The sequence below is a fragment of the Pantherophis guttatus genome, chromosome 3 (genome assembly GCF_059756535.1).
Source record: "Pantherophis guttatus breed Tessera chromosome 3, ASM5975653v1, whole genome shotgun sequence".
Taxonomy (NCBI): domain Eukaryota; kingdom Metazoa; phylum Chordata; class Lepidosauria; order Squamata; family Colubridae; genus Pantherophis; species Pantherophis guttatus.
Genome location: NC_142065.1, coordinates 214,042,163 through 214,058,666, shown reverse-complemented (window position 1 = coordinate 214,058,666; position 16,504 = coordinate 214,042,163). Strand labels below are relative to the sequence as shown.

Genomic DNA, 16,504 nt, shown 5'->3' with positions numbered 1-16,504 from the left:
GACTTGCTTCCCACGTTCCTAGGGCCGTCCACTGCTGAAGGCACTGGGAAATAGAAGGAAAAAATCAAATTTTCAGGCGACACTAAACTGGCAGGAATAGCCAACATCTCAAAAGACAGGCTCAGGATCCAGAAGGATCTCGATGGACTCGAACACTGGTCCCTATCCAACAAAATGAAATTTAATGTAGAGAAAAGTCAGGTTTTACAGTAGTGGCCAAAATTGTGGAAACCTTTTGGGAAAAGTGCATTTTCTAAAACTAGCTAATAACACCACTTTTTTTTTTTGGGAGTAGTACCATAAAATTATATATCAATGAATGGAAAGATAATTTAATCAAGAATGTAATGCAGTAATTTTTATGAAGGATTTGCTATTAGAATAGCAGTTACAGTATAAAGAAGAAAAGTGAAAACACATAGAAAAAATGAGATATACAAAAGTTATCCCCATGTCAGTTAATCCTTCGTTGGGTAACCTTTAGTATGAATTCTGGCCTTACAACGTCTTCCCATAGAGTGAACCAAGTCTTTGAGTTCTGCAGCTGTTCTAATGTGAAACCAAGATTGAAGGATGGCTTCTATGAACTGGGTTTCATTGCTGGGTTGCAAGTTCTGACTAACAAGTTTGTTTAGTCGGCTCCATAGATTTTCAATTGGGTTAAGAAGGTCTGGGCTATTCCCAGGACATTCCAGCAGTGGAATAGGATTATCTTGAAACTCCAAAAAAAAAAAAAGTGTGTTATTAGCCATCAAACCTCCAAAATACAACTTTTCCCAAAAGGTTCACACAATTTTAGCCAGTACTGTACACTTAGGCAAGTAAAACCAAATGGACAGGTACAAGGTAGGTGAAACCTGGCTCAATAGGCACTAACTGCGGGAGACACCTTGGAGTCCTAGCAGACAATCACTTAAGTATGAGCCAGCTGTGTGTGGCAGCAGCCAAAAAAGCCAATGCGATCCTAGGCTGCATTAACAGAAAAATAGAATCAAGATCACTTGAAGTATTTCTAGTACTGCTTTACAAAGCCTTAGTAAGACCACACTTGGAATACTGGCTCTAGTTTGGGTCACTATATTATTAAAAAAATGTTGAGACTTTGGGAAAAATGCAGAGAAGAGCATCAATTAGGGGGCTGGAGGCTAAAACCTGAAGAACGGTTGCAGGAATTGGGTATGTCTAGTTTAATGAAAAGAAGGACCAGGGGAGACATGATAGCAGTCTTCCAAGATTTGAGGGGCTGCCCCAAAGAAGAGGGAGTCAAGCTATTTTCCAAAGCACCCAAAGGCAAGACCAAGGAGAGATCCATCCTAAAACTAAGGAGAAATTTCCTGACAGTGAGAACAATTAACCAGTGGAACAGCTTGCCACCAGAAGCTGTGTGTGCTTCATCACTGGAGGTTTTCAAGAAGAGACTGGACGGCCATTTATTTGAAATGGTTTAGGCTTTCCTGCTTGAGCAGAGGGTTGGACTACAAGACCTCCAAGGTCCCTTCCAACTCTTGTCATTCTGTATTCTATAAAAGTTCAGAAGAGAAGGACTAGGGCTGACATAACAGTCTTCCGGTACTTGAGGGGCTGCCACCTATTCTCCAAAGCACCTGAAGGCAGGACAAGAAGCAATGGGTGAAACTGATCAAGGAGAGAAGCAACCTAGAACTAAGGAGAAATTTCCTAACAGTGAGAACAATTAACCAGTGGAACAACTTGTCTGCAGAAGTTGTGGGTGCTCCATCACTGGTGGTTTTCAAGAAGAGACTGGATGATCTGACATGGTGTAGGGTCTCCTACTTGAGCAGGAGATTGGATTAGAAGACCTCCAAAGTCCCTTCCAACTCTTCTTATTCTGCTATTCAAATCAAGTTGCCTTTTGCAAAAAAAAAACCACCCATCTCTGGGACAACCGTGGCTTGGATGATTGAGAATCTCCATGGACGTTTAGCCAGCTATGGGGAAAGTGCCCCATCACTATAGGGAACCTGGCTGGAAGAGGCTGGCTGGAAGGCCAGAGAGGACCCCTCCCTCTGCACTGACACCGAGCCCACCCACCCACCTTCCTTGCCTTTGTCCTTTGCAAAGTTAAAAAAAAAAAATTGCAGACAGCTGGTCTGTGCTGTTGCGTCTTGGACACACCAAAGAGAGAAGAGGGAGGGAGGGAGGGAGGGAAGGGGAAAAAAAAAAACGAACGAGAAGAGATTTACTCCCGTTCTAAATTATTCACACGAAAAGGGACTGCGCATCTTTAACAAGCCATCGTTTTATGAACAAGGTTAACATTTTTACTTGATTCAGTAGAATATTATAAACTCTCCGGGGCCCATTTGAGGACTTTCTACGTTGCGCGAAAGGAACGCACTCAGCACTTTTGATATTATTTAGAGAATAAAATTAACCCTCCACGGCCCAGGCTGGGTATTTTCTCTCCCCCGTTAAATATGGCGTGCTCAGCAATTCCATCCCCCCCTCCATATATTTATATATATATTTATATATATATATATATATATATATATATATAATTACAGGCTGCTATCCATCATCTGTAGGAGAATGTTTTTCTGACACTCCAAAAGTGATGCCGTAAGCACGTTGGCTAATAGAATAAATATTCTAAATATCTCTTTTATATTTTCATTTAAATTGGAATATTTTAAAATAATTGCAGACGGGCCAGACGGGCGCCTGGTGCCGGGGCTGCGGAAAAGCAACCCAATTACGTTCGCTTCCGTTTAGGACATCGGGTTTCTTGCCACAAAATGGGCACCTGGTTGGGGCTCGGCTGCAAAACGCAGTTAGTTAGCAAAGGGTAATTTGCTGGCAGGTGCTGATGCCAAGCCCTGCCTCTTAAGAGGTATCCTTATTCTACAACTCTAACTGTCAGTCATCCTTCGGCTGGCTGGTGACGGGCCTCTCCTGAAATCCTACGTCTTTTGGCCGCTCCCTAGAACTGCGATGGGGATAAGCTGCAGGTGGGTGCCTCCACCACAAAGCCTGGTCCTTCTCAAAACGTTGCTGATGGGATGGGAGAGGAGACGGTTCAAACCAGGAGTTTTAATGATGGAGGGAAGTATGCAGCGGGGTACCACAAGGGTATCGTCCTAGGCCCAGGACTCTTCATTATCTTCATAAATGACTTAGATGAGGGAATAGAAGGGGAACTTACCAAATTTGTGGATGATACTAAGCTGGCCGGAATAGCAAACACCCTAGAAGATAGGCTCAAGATCCAGATGGATCTTGACAGATTTGAACCCTGGGCCCCCTATCTAACAAAATGAAATTTAATGTAGAGAAAAATCAAGTCTTACACTTAGGAAAGAAAAATGAAAAATACATTTATAGACTGGGTGAAACCAGGCTTCTTAATAGCAGGAACTGTGAGAGGGATCTTGGAGTCTGAGTGGACAAGCTGTTAAATATGAGCCAGCCGTGTGCGGCGGTAGCCAAAAAAGCCAAGGCAATCCTAAACTGCATTAACAGAGGGATCCAATCAAGATCAAGGAAATACCACTCTGTAAAGCCTTAGTAAGACCACACCTAGAATGCTGCATCCAGTTTTGGTCACCACACTATAAAAAAAGAGGTTGAGAGTCTAGAAAGAGTGCAGAGAAGGTTCCCTAATTGGGCCATGAAACATCTGCAAGAAAACCGCCAAGTTCAGAGAGCACCCAGGACCCCCCAGTTCAACCCTGAGTTACAACTATTCCCTTCTATCATGACCACCCAACTACCTCGGCTGGTAGCCCGTGGACTATCTGTCCACTTCAGTTACCTCTTTCATCTCTTGCCGTTTCTCGTCCCCAAGGAGATCGCAGCCTGTTCCAGCCCTCTGCTTGTGGACAACTCTTGTGTTTACCTTGAGGGTCACCCCTGAGCCACAGCTGGCACCCAGCCACTGTAAGGCTTTCTCCCTCATAACGGAAGGCTTCCCCCCCCCCCTTCTAATTTTTCACATCTTCCTGAAGACCGTCAGCACGAAGGACGGGGTGGCGGAATTGGCCCACTTAACTGCTTTTAATTAACTCAGCGACTGGGCCCTTCTGGAGCATTAACTACGACGTGAATGCCAAATCCCCTCCAAGGAGGTTGTTGCAAGGACTCTGGAGTGTCCCTGGAGCTATCCGGCCATTTCAGCCTCTTGGATGGAGGAGAGGGAGGGGAGCCTTCCTGGGTGCAGGGAGCCTGGAGGAGGAAGCCTTTCCATGCGTTTCTCATCTCAAGACTGGTCTGATTCAGGAGATCAGGACTTGCTGGGATGGAATGAAGATCAATCAATAAAGGAGGATAGAAGAAAGGACGATAAAGGAAGATAAACCTAGGCGTAGAGCTCTTCCACCTTGGCAGCTTTCGGATGTCTGGACTCCCAACTCCCAGAATTCCCCAGCCAATTTTTTTCCTCTGGATTTCCACTGCAGACATTGCAGATCATAAGATCCATTTGCACCACTCAGGTGACCCCGAGGACACAGATGAACCTCCAAGTGGCCTCAAAGGACTCTCTAAAAGGGTGCAAATGACCAGCAGTCTGCAAGGAATGTAAATCCTTCCATTCTCCACCATCCCGTAAGAGCTGAAGAAGCTTCTTGGAGGAGAAGCGAAACATCTTAGAAGAAAAAACCAGAAAAGTCCAGTTGGCTCCTGAAAAAGCACTTTTGGGACAACTTCAACTTTGTTCACTGGAGGAAGAGCTGGATGGAGTATTAAACACACACTGTTACTGATTTGGTCACCATGAGCACAAGGAAGATGTTGAGACTCTGGAAAGAGTGCCGAGAAGAGCCCCAAATTTGATGATGAGGCTAAAACTATACGATGAAAGGTTGCAGGAACTGGGATCTGTCCAGTCTAGTGAAGAGAAGGACAAGGAGGTGACATGATAGCATCTTCCAACACTTGAGGGGCTGCCACAAAGAAGAAGGGGTCCACCTATTCTCCAAAGCACCTGAAGGCAGGACAAGAAGCAATGGGGGGAAACAACTGAGAGGAAGACTTTTCCCAGATTGGGAAGTAAGGAGGAATTTCTTGACTGGGAGAATGATTAAGAATTGGGACACATTTCCGGCTGGAGTTGTGGGAGATCTTCAAGAGAAGATTGGCCAACCATTTGTCCCGGATGGTAGAAGGACTCCTGCCTTGAGCAGGGCTTTGGACTAGAAGACCTACAAGGTCCCTTATCAGCAGGATTCCATCTCCCTCTTCATACTGTGCCTGCAGAGCCGGCAAGAACTGCTTCCCGTTCACGCCATTCTGGCAATTCATTCACTGAAGAACAAGAAGCAATGGGTGGAAACTTATGAAGGAGAGAGCCAGCCTAGAATGAACGAGAAATTTCCTGACAGTGAAAAGAATAAACAAAGGGGAACGGCTTCCCTCCAGAAGTTGTGGTTGCTCCATTGTTGGAGGTTTTCAAGAAGAGATTGCACAGCCATTTGTTCGGAATTGTATGGGGTCTCCTCTCTGAGCAGGGGGTTGGACTAGAAGACCTCCAAGGTCCCTTCCAACTCTGTTATTCTATTAGTTAATCAGTGGAACGGCTTGCCTCCAGACATTGTGGATGCTCCATCAATGGAGGCTTTTAAGACGAGACTGGACAGCCAATTTTCTGTAATTAAAGTTCCCAAGGTTGCACCTCTCTGGTCTGGGGTCTCCTGCTTGAGCAGGGGGTTGGACTAGAAGACCTCCGAGGTCCCTTCCAACTCTGTTAATTCTGTTAATTACGGCCTCTTTAGTCACCCCTATTCCCAGAACTATTGAGATGCCCAGATAAGGCTGTGCCCAGCACTTGGCTCAAGAGTAAACCAGAGCAGCTGATCGCATAGCCTGCTCAAAGTAGGACATGATATAATCACCTCTGCATCGCCCCACCGATTAGCCCATCCAGCTCTCCACACGCAAAATAAACTCCTGTTTTATGGGCAGTGGAGAAGGCTTGAAGTCCGTGTCCTGCCCAGAGGCACCTGGGATAGGACTAAAATCTGAGCAGTTAAATGCGAGCGTTAGTCGCCGGGCTCCCCTGCCTGTCATCAGGAAGGGCTGCAGGACTTAACTTTGATTTTAGTGTTTATTTATTTATAATGGCTTTAGTCTGCTTTTCATTAAAAGTAATCCCAAACTAGGTACAATTAAGCAGGCTCGGGCCATAAAGAGGGCTGTTGGAACGATGACGGCAATATGGTCGGGAACAAATGGGCCATCAACGGGCGCAGAAAAGCAGTGGGATGGAGCACTAGAATGACAGAATCACAGAGTTGGAAGGGACTTTGGAGGTCTTCTAGTCCAACCCCCTGCTTAAGCAGGAGACCCCCCCCCCAGACCAGAGATGGGCAACCTTGAGAACTCGTGAGGACTTCAATTCCCAGACTTCGTCAGCTGGCGTGAGATAACAGTAATAAGATTATACGGGAGCACGTAATACTATATCCTTCGAACTCTGTCGTTCTATGTTCAAGGTTCTATGGTACCCACAGGATGGAAATATGTAGTCGATTTTGTAAGGTGTGAAGAATTCAAGGAGTTATGTACAAGTTATAGGTTACATTTTAAAGTACGTCGATTCATAAAAATAGAATAAGTGTTCTATGTCTTAATATCTAGGCCGTTTATCCAACTAAGCGCAATATTTGTTAGTTGGAAACAGAGGTGGGTTTCACACATACTGTTACCACTGGTTCGCCCAGCACTGGAAATGTGAGCCCGCGTGTGCGGCATCACCATCCATGCATGTGTGCGGCGTCACAAAACACGGCAATTTGCTCGCTCCTGCCATCCATACATGCGTGCAGTGTCAAAAACACAGCGATATAGGACGGGATTGTGCTCAGGCGGGTGAGATGGGCCCAGGCAGGTGGGATGGGCCCACCCTTAGGTCACTACTACCGGTTTCCCGAACTGGGTCGAACCGGCTGAATCCCACCTCTGCTTGGAAAGCATCTGTTTTCCCCCTTTGTATAAGCCCTTAAATAGCCAGAGGGTCACTCTGTCTGACAAGGAGCACCACAGACAAATTTAGGGGAGAATACTCTGCCCCACTGAAACAGCATTTAAAGAGTGGGATATGATCCAATAAATTGTCGTGATACGATGGGCTGGCATGTGGGAAAGACCTTGGATGATTCAGCCAGGAGATGCAGCCTGGGAACGATCAAATAAGAGCCAGCAGAGTCCTCAGCTGCATAATGGATGGAGGAAGAAGCTTGTTGTGGCTCCGTTGCCTGAGCCTGGGCTATCGACAGATGCAGACTCTGAGAGTGAGGGAGAGGAGTTGGCAAGGCCTCCCTCTCCAGGACCCTCCTCTCTGGCAATGCCTCCAGAGGACACTGAAGGCCAAGGGATAGGCCCAGAGCCAAGCACGTTCCCGCAGCCACAGGTGGACAGCGACGAAGGAGATAAGTGCTGGCTGGATCCTCGACAGCGGCGCAGGGAGAAGCGTGCGCAGCAGAGGGGAAGGCGTGCCAGAGATTAGCTGAGTCACTGGACCACACCCCACAGGGTATAAATGTGGGTGTGGTGGCCGGTTCAGTTTGTGACGAGCAAAAACTAGAAATAATCCATGATCTCTGCGTTACTGGACTTCTGCCTGCCTTGTCGGACTGCATTTGGACTAATCCTAGTATTGCGGAAACTTTGCCTGCTTTATCGGAATGCTTGCAGTCTAATCTTTGTTTTGTGTGAGTAAAGTCTGAATTGGTAGCTAGCCACTGGGTTGCTGCCAGCTTTATCTTCAAAGATTTTGTCATGTGGCTTATTAACTCCGGGCCATCTATGGGGGTGCGTGTGTGGGACGGGGACAGAACAAAGCTCAGAAGACACCCTCCCTAGTTTCTTGGGCAGCAAAGGGGGTGGGGGAAGAGATGTACTTTCAGTTTCGCCAGATTCCGCCAGTGTAGCTTCACAATAACGCAGAATTAGCCCAACGAACGCAGTTCCCATCTGGTTCACCCCGCGGGGACGACAACACAAACTTTATTTATATTGGTTAGAATTCATACGATTCCTGGGAAAGATTTCTTTAGTTGTGGGACAATGTCGGCTGTCACCCCCTTTTGCTGACACGATGGCAGTGTTCCAGTATTGGAGGGGCTGACCCAAAGAAGAGGGGGGGTCAACTTATTCTCCAAAGCACCTGAAGGCAGGAAAAGAAGCAACGGATGGAAACTAATCTAGGAGAGGACCAACCTGGAATTAAGGATAAAGTTCCTGACAAATTAATCGGTGGGATGATTTGCCTTTAGAAGTTATGAATGCTCCATCGCTGGAGTTTTTTTTAAAGAACTGGACAACCATCTATCTGAAATGGTACAGGGCCTCCTGCTCGAACGGGAGGTGGGACTAGATGATCTCCAAGGTCCCTTCCCACTTGGTTATTCTGATCAGAGAACACAAAGGAGAGGAGACAAAAGGCTTCCTTCCCGCCAAGCGCGCATCTTTTCTTGAATGTGGAGAATGTGCTGCCGTCAGCATATTGGGTTTTGTTTAGTGTGCAAGCATGCGCTACAGTGTGCACAAAAACCCACTGGTATACGACCTGCCTTTTCTCATGCTGGAGACCGGCAAATTCTTACCTATTTTAATTCCGTCCATTTTTTTTTTTTAATAAAAAAAATGAATGTCGTTTTAATGTTTTTCCAGGCAAATATCCACAAAATAGGACGGGCTATTAATGGTGACGACTGCAGAGGTTCCTTGACGTACAAGGAATCAGAATTTCCACTGCCAAGCGAGCTTCTTTGTTAAGTGAGTCATGTCCAGTTTTACGACCTTTTATGCTGCGGTCGTTATGCAAGCCGCAGCAGTCATTAAGGGAGCGCCGCTTTGGCTAAACAAATCCGGTTTCCCCTGCTGACTTTTGCTTGTCCAAAGCCGGCTGGGAAGGTTGCCGGTACATACAGAAATTTTATATAAGCTCCTGAATTTTGATCGTGGGATGGTGAGATGGCTGCGACGGTCATTGAGTGCAAGGAACGGTCGTAAGTTGTAACTTCAAATAGTCACTAACATTTCACAGTTACGACCGTTGCAGCATCCCCATGTTCACGGGATCAAAATTCGGATGCTTAGCAACTGGTTCAGATTTATGACCGTTGCTGTCTCCCTGATCCCCTTTTGCGACCTTCTGACAAGCAAAGTCAATGAAGGAGCCACATTCACTTAACGACTTATCAACTGCCGTTAACAACGGAGGCAAGAAAGGTTGTAAGATGGGGGCAAAACTCACTGAACAAATGTCTCATTTAATGACAGAAATTTCGGGCTCAATTGTGGTTGTAAGTCGAGGACTACCTGAAATCCCCTTCAAATTATCCCAGATTCCAAGAAGGGAATCAAACTACCAACATTTGGTGCTCAAATCTGAAAGCAGCAACAGATAAGAAAGTGGTCACGGAGCAGAATGGTTCCTCTAATCTTAAAGTGACTACAGGCAGTCCTTGGCTTATGACCACAATTGAGCCCAAGATTTCTCTTGCTACGTGAGACATTTTTTAAGTGAACTCTGTCCCGTTTTATGGCCTTTCTTGCCACCGTTGTTAAGTGGATCACGGCAGCAAAGCTGGTTTCCCCGTTGATCCAGATGGTGAGATCTCTCTCTCTCTCTCTCTCTCTCTCCCTCCCTCCCTCTCTCTTTCTCTCCCTCCCTCTCTCCCTCCCTCTCTCTCTCCCCCTCCCTCTCCCTCCCTCCCTCTCCCCCTCCCTCCCTCCCTCTCTGCCTCCCTCCCTCTCTCCCTCTCTCTCTCCCCCTCCCTCCCTCTCTCTCCCTCCCTCTCTCTCCCTCCCTCCCTCCCTCCCTCTCTCAACAACCAAGAAAGTCCAGTTGCTGGGTCTGTGGCCCCCGTCCTCACCTTCTCTCCCAAGGGACAGTAGCCCTTCAGGAAGTCCGGGCAGACCTCTGCTTTCCTGGACACGTAGACGTGGCTGTATGGACAGTCGTTGTTGCTGCAGATTCCCTTCAGGAAGTAGGAACAGACGGGCATCTGACGGGGGGAAGCAAAGAGAGAGGAGGATTGAGTGAGGACCGTCTGCAAGCCAGAAAAACAGCAAACCAACTGCCAAACCCATCCCTTCTACTTTGTGGGAGTACCGCTCTACGCTGCACTGGTGAGGCCGTATTTGCAATTTTGCATGGAGGGCAATGAAGGGGCTGGAGGAGAGTCTTATGAAGAGTGAAAAAACTTAGGAGGAGTGAAATGTCTATGGAGATTCTCAGTCCTACAGGTCCTGGTTGTCCCAAAGCTGCTTTTTTTTTCAAGAGGCAACTAGACTCTTTGAAGATGTTTCGTTTCTCCTCCAAGAAGCTTCTTCGGCTCCGACTTTATGGTGGGGAATGGAAGGGTTTATATTCCTTGCAGACAACTGGTCATTTGCTTCCTTTTAGGGAGTCGCTGAGGCCCCCTGGAAGTTCATCTGTGTCCTCAGGGCCACCTGAGTGGTGCAAACAGGTGTGGAGCCTTCTTGGAACTGTTGACTGTGTTGTAGACTGGAGATGGGGTCCCTCCCCCTCTGTTGAGAGAGGGTTGTTCAATTTGGACATAGATGTCCTCTTGGAGCCCCCTTTCAAACCAGCAGTCCTCTCTGTCCAAAATGTGGACTCCGCTGTCTTCAAAAGAGCGGCCTCTGTCTTGAGTTTTGCCCCATTTTACAACTTCTCTTGCTACATTTCTTAAGGGAATCACTCTGGTTGTCCCAAAGGAGCTTTTTTTTCAAGAGGCAACTGGACTTTCTTGGTTATCTTTGAAGATGTTTTGCTTCTCCTCCAAGAAGCTTCTTCAGCTCTGACTGGATGGTGGGGAATGGAAGGATTGATATTCCTTGCAGACAGCTGGTCATTTCTATACTTTTAGAGAGTCCTTGGAGGTATCTCCATAGACCAGGGGTCCCCAAACTTGGCAGCTTTAAGACTTGTGGACTTCAACTCCCAGAATTCTCCAGCCTTCTGGGAATTGAAGTCCACTAGTCTTAAAGCTGCCAAGTTTGAAGACCTCTGCCATAGACAATCACTACGTTTGTTAAATTAGCCACACGGTTGTTAAGTGAATCTGGCTTCCCCATGGACTTTGCTTGTTGCAAAATGGGATCGCGTGACCCCGGGATTCTGCGACCGTCATAAACCATGAGCCAGTTGCCAAGCATCTGAATTTTGATCGTGGGGCCGTAGGGATGCTGCAATGGTCGTATGTGTGAAAACCGGTCGTAAGACCCTTCTTCAGGGCCGCTGAAACTTCGAACGGCGTTGTAAGTCGAGGACTTCCTGTCGCGCGAGATAGCGAGGGGGAAGGGAGGGAACGGCAAGCTAGAAGGCAAGAAAAACAAAGGGAGTTTTGAAAAGCAAGGAGTTTATTTTTAATTGTCTTTTAACTGCAGGCTACTCCAATAAAGGAGAGGGCTCCAGGGCTCTCTTGGCGATCGGCCGTGGCGTGACCGTCCACGGACGCCTTTAATGTAGCTTTTGATAGAGCGATCAAATTAGCTCTAATAAAAAGAGGATAATGAAGCCCCCACCCCGATGCAGGACTCGGGCCCCTCCCAGCTGCCGGGGCTGAGCCATTACCCCGAGAAGTGCGTTCTCGTTTCAATTAACCTTGTTTGCACCCGGCTACGTCCCTGCAAATAACGGCAACATTAACGCAAAGCGCTCGCGCGCCGCGGCCATATTAGGCAGCTCCGACGAGGCGCCCGCCTTCGCGAGCCGGCAGCTAATGAACCCGAAACTCAACGTGAATTTCCAAATTGCTCACCACAGAATTTTGAAGCTCTATTAGGGAGAAAAATGCTGATTCTTGTCAAGTCCCCTGAAGGGGAAAAGCTGTTGCAGCAGCAGCCTGCCTCCTCGGCCCAAACCCCAGCCTGCCGCTAACCTTCGTCTCCGATCTCAGCCGTCGTCGGGATGAGAGGCCCCGGGGCCCACTCAGGATGGGGCCAGGAGATGGAGGGCCTTTGCCCCACAATGCATTCTCCTCCTCTCCATCCCTGGAGGTTTTGAAGGAGAGGCCAGACAGCTACTTATCTGAAATGGGATAGGTTCTCCCGCTTGGGGGGGTGGGCTGGACTAGAAGACCTCCAAGGTCCCTTGAAATGGCTGGAGGCTCCCTCTGGGCACACCCCGGTGGGTGGGAAAGGGGCCTTAAAAGAAGGGGCTCCGCTCAGGTGTAGGGGAAGATCCAAGCCCCCATGTCTGCTGGAGGAATTAACTCGCCAGCTGCTCTCTTTTGGTCCCGCTTTGATAAACGAGGCTGGGGCCACCTTTTTCTGGTAATTACCAGATTAACAGGAAGCTACAGGATCAGGTGCAGAAGCCAGCCCCTCTCCCTCGGCTATAAATCACCGGCAAGCGGCTCTCCCCTAAGCAGAGGGAGCTCGCCTGGCCCAGCCACGGGGGCAGAATGTGGGGAGCAGACGCCCCCCCCCTTTTCTGCTCGCATTCAAAGCCCCGGAAGACGGAGCTCTCTTGGGTTGCATTGTTCTGTGCTGGGCAAGCAAAGGGAATTCTCCCTTCGCTCGCAAATGCAGCGGGAATGTTTCTCTGTGTCACAGAATCTATGTGGGCCCCTGCATAATTTTGTATTTATGTACTGATGTTTTTTGTCGTGTTTGGGTAGCGTCTGTGGGAGACGGTGACCCTTTGAGAGCTGCGGGCAACGAAATTTCATTTTAACGCACGCCGATTAGTGTACAAGCGAAGTGACAATGAAGTTCTATTCTATCTATCCGTCTATCCAAAAATAAGAAGAAAGCAAGGGCGAATGTGAGGGGAGGGAGGAAAGAAGGAAGGAAGGAAGGAAAAGGAAGGAAGGAAAAGGAAGGAAGGAAGGAAAAGGAAGGAAGGGCAGATAAAAAAAATAAAATAAAATAATAAAATAAAATAAAATAAAATAAAATAAAATAAAATAAAATAAAATAAAATATGAAAATAGAAAACAGTATATATAAAAGTTAAAAATGAAAAGGCAAGAGCATATGCGCGTTAGGGAAAGGAAGGAAGGAAGGAAGGAAGGAAGGAAGGAAGGAAGGAAGGAAGGAAGGAAGGAAGGAAGGAAAAAGGAAGGAATGGAATGGAAGGGAAGGAAGGAAGGAGAAAAAGGGAGGAAGGAAGGAAGGAAGGAAAGAAGGAAGGAAGATGAAAAAGGAAGGGAAGGGAAGGGAAGGGAAGGGAAAGGAAGGAAGGAAGGAAGGAAGGAAGGAAGGAAGGAAGGAAGGAAGGAAGGAAGGAAGATGAAAAAGGAAGGAAGGGAAGGAAGGAAGAAAGGAAGGAAAAAGGAAGGAAGGAAAGAATGGAAGGGAAGGAAGGAAGGAGAAAAAGGAAGGAAGGAAGGAAAGAAGGAAGGAAGATGAAAAAGGAAGGGAAGGGAAGGAAGGAAGGAGAAAAAGGAAGGAAGGAAGGAAGGAAGGAAGGAAGGAAGGAAGGAAGGAAGGAAGGAAAGAAGGAAGGAAAGAAGATGAAAAAGGAAGGAAGGAGGCAAGAAGCAATCTTTGGACTGGTAGGTAGATAAAATAAAATATTGAAATGTAAAACAGCATATATAAACATTAAACATTTTTTTCTCCCCACGTACATGTATACACTCGAACTAGACTGTGTGGTTTCTCTGTGTCATAGAAGATATGTGGGCCTAGGCATAATTTTGTATTTATTTATTTATTTATACTTGTGTCGTGTTGGTGTCGTGTATGTTGGAGGTGGAGACCTTTGGAGAGCTGCATACCCTGAAATTTCATTTGAGCACCTGGCGATTCGTGTGCTTTCAAAGTGACCATAAAGTGATTCTAAGTCTAAGGAAAGGAAAGGAAAGGAAAAGAAAAGAAAAGAAAAGAAAAGAAAAGAAAGGAAAGGAAAGGAAAGGAAAGGAAAGGAAAGGAAAGGAAAGGAAAGGAAAGGAAAGGAAAGGAAAGGAAAGGAAAGGAAAGGAAAGGAAAGGAAAGGAAAGGAAAAGAAAGGAAAGGAAAGGAAAGGAAAGGAAAGGAAAGGAAAGGAAAGGAAAGGAAAGGAAAGGAAAGGAAAGGAAAGGAAAAGAAAAGAAAAGAAAGGAAAGGAAAGGAAAGGAAAGGAAAGGAAAGGAAAGGAAAGGAAAGGAAAGGAAAGGAAAGGAAAGGAAAGGAAAGGAAAGGAAAAGAAAGGAAAGGAAAGGAAAGGAAAGGAAAGGAAAGGAAAGGAAAGGAAAGGACTGTGTCCCTTGCGTGGATTTCAGGTAGTCCTCGACTTACGACCGCAACTGAGCCACAACATTTATTTCCAAGCTGAAGTCCACCTATCTTAAAGTGACCGAGGCTGAGATGCAGGTAAACCTTGACTTGTAACTGCAATTGAGCCCAAAACTTTCCGTTGCTAAGTAAGGCCATTGTTAAGTGAGCTTTGCTCCATTTTACGGCTTTCTTGTGAAGTGATTCACCGCACTTGTTAAGTAGCACGGTTGTTAAGTGAGTCTGGCTGCCCCGTTGACTTTGCTTGCCAGGTCGCAAAAGTGGATCACGTGACCCCCCCGGGATAAGTACAGGGAGTCCTCAACTTACGACCGCAATCGAGCCCAACAATTGAGCCAGCTTAGTGTCGCTAAGCGAGACATGGGCTGAGTGAGTTGTGCCCCCATTTTACGACCTTTCTTGCCACACTTGTTAAGTGAATCACTGCTTCGGTCGTTAAGTGAATCGGGCTTCCCCACTGACTTTGCTTGTCGGAAGGGGAATCACCAGACCCCGGGGGGACCCTACAACCGTCATAAATATGAACCAATTGCCAAGCGTCCGAATTTTGATCATGTGACTACGGGGAGGTCATTAAGTGTGAAAAACAGTTACTTTTTTCAGTGGCTTTGTGATTTCAAACAGTCACTAAATGAATAGTTGTAAGTCGAGGACTTCCTGTACGGAAAGATGACCTTGTCACTGCAAAAGACAACACACAAACACACACACAAGACAACTCGAGATAACTCATCCGTGGCAAAACTATTTTTGTGTCGTTACAAAAGGAACCTTGAATAGGGAGGCACATCCGTCCTCGCCAGAAAGTACACAGCGTCGCTCAGCCAGTTTCAATCTCACGCATGAAGGCGAATCGACGTGTCCAAGGGTTGCAGGATCCAATCTGAGTTGGTCGCCTTGACCAGAGATTTAGTCGGTCCCGACTGGATCCTGCAAAATTTAAAGTCTTTTCCTGCTTTTTCGGAGACCTGCTCTCTGAGCCCCTGGCCTTCCGGGAGAGGCAGCCTTGAAGGGACGTAGCCAGCTGTTTGGCACACACACACAAAAATAAGTAAATAAGCAGTTTCTCATCCTGTCGGCACATCTGGCCAGCTGCGCTTTTACCTGCTGGGTCAGCAGCTGTGCAGAGCGAAGTTAGATACAGATTAACAGAGTTGGGAGGGACCTTGGGGGTCTTCCAGTCCAGCCCCCTGCTCAAGCAGGACATCCAATACCATTTCAGACAGGTGGCTGTCCAGTCTCTTCTTGAAAACCTCCAGTGATGGAGCACCCACAACTTCTGGTGGCAAGCTGTTCCACTGGTTAATTGTCCATACTGTCAGGAAGTTTCTCCTTAATTCCAGGGTTGCTTCTCTCCTTGATGAGTTTCCATCCGTTGTTTCTTTGTCTTGCCTTCTGGTGCTCTAGAAAACAGGATGACCCCCTCTTCTTTGGGGCAACCCCTCAAATACTGGAAGACTGCTATCATCTTGCCGACTCTAGTTGTGGCAGTTCTCGTCTCTGTTTCAAGGCCATTGAGCCAGCGCTGTCCTAAGACATTTTCGTGGTCATGTGACCGTGATGTCATCACGGAGCACTGTTACCAAAGTGGTACCTAACCTAGCAGTGCTTTTGAACTGCTAGCTTAGCAGGAGCTGGGGTAAGGACAGGAGCTCACCCCATCACGAGGCGCTCGGGTCTCGAACTTGGGCTGCTGGCTTTCCAGCCAACAAATCCGAAATCAGAATCAGGATAGAGCTGGAAGGGACCTTGAAGGTCTTCTAGTCCAGCCGAGCATCTTAACCGCTGAGCCACCGTGCTGCCCGATATTATATGGTACCTAGGATCATCATAGGTAGCTAGGATTATATGGTAGCTAGCATTCCAGAATGCTGAGCTTGGAGGGTGTTGTCATGCCCCCGCCCCCCTCGGAGAGTGAATCTGTGGAGGAAGAAGAGCTGGAAGATTGAAGGGGGGGCTTCGTTGGAATATGAGGAGGAGCAGGCCGAGTCAGGCCAGGGCCTTTCAGGACTGGGACGGCTTGTAGGCAGGGAGAAAGGGGGGCAGAATGACCAAGAGGCGAAGCAGTGAACATCGGAGACAGAGCAAAGGCGATGAGCAAGGACCACCCCCTCCTGATCCCCGAGCACAGAGAGTGGAGAGAAGGCACGAACAGTGCAGGCTGACCCAACAACTTGGGGAGGAGAGCGCCCCGCCCCTCTTCACAAGGCATACCTGGGGACTTAAGGGGATGCTGTGGGGAGGGGCATTTGTCAGGAACAAATACTGAATTCATGGAGTGTTGTGTGCCGTTGCTGAAGTTGGACGTTTC

The 16,504-nt window shown here is 47.4% G+C and overlaps 1 protein-coding gene across 2 annotated transcripts in view; it reads right to left on the bottom strand.

The window, feature by feature from the left end:
* The window catches only part of ZC3H3 (zinc finger CCCH-type containing 3), a 203,565-nt gene that overhangs the window by 24,677 nt on the left and 162,384 nt on the right, over window positions 1-16,504 (bottom strand). For both annotated transcript variants that reach the window (XM_060681781.2, XM_087891407.1), the window contains exon 9: window positions 9,840-9,971. In XM_060681781.2, the coding sequence (XP_060537764.2) occupies window positions 9,840-9,971 (132 nt within the window). The remainder of the gene's footprint in view (window positions 1-9,839; window positions 9,972-16,504) is intronic.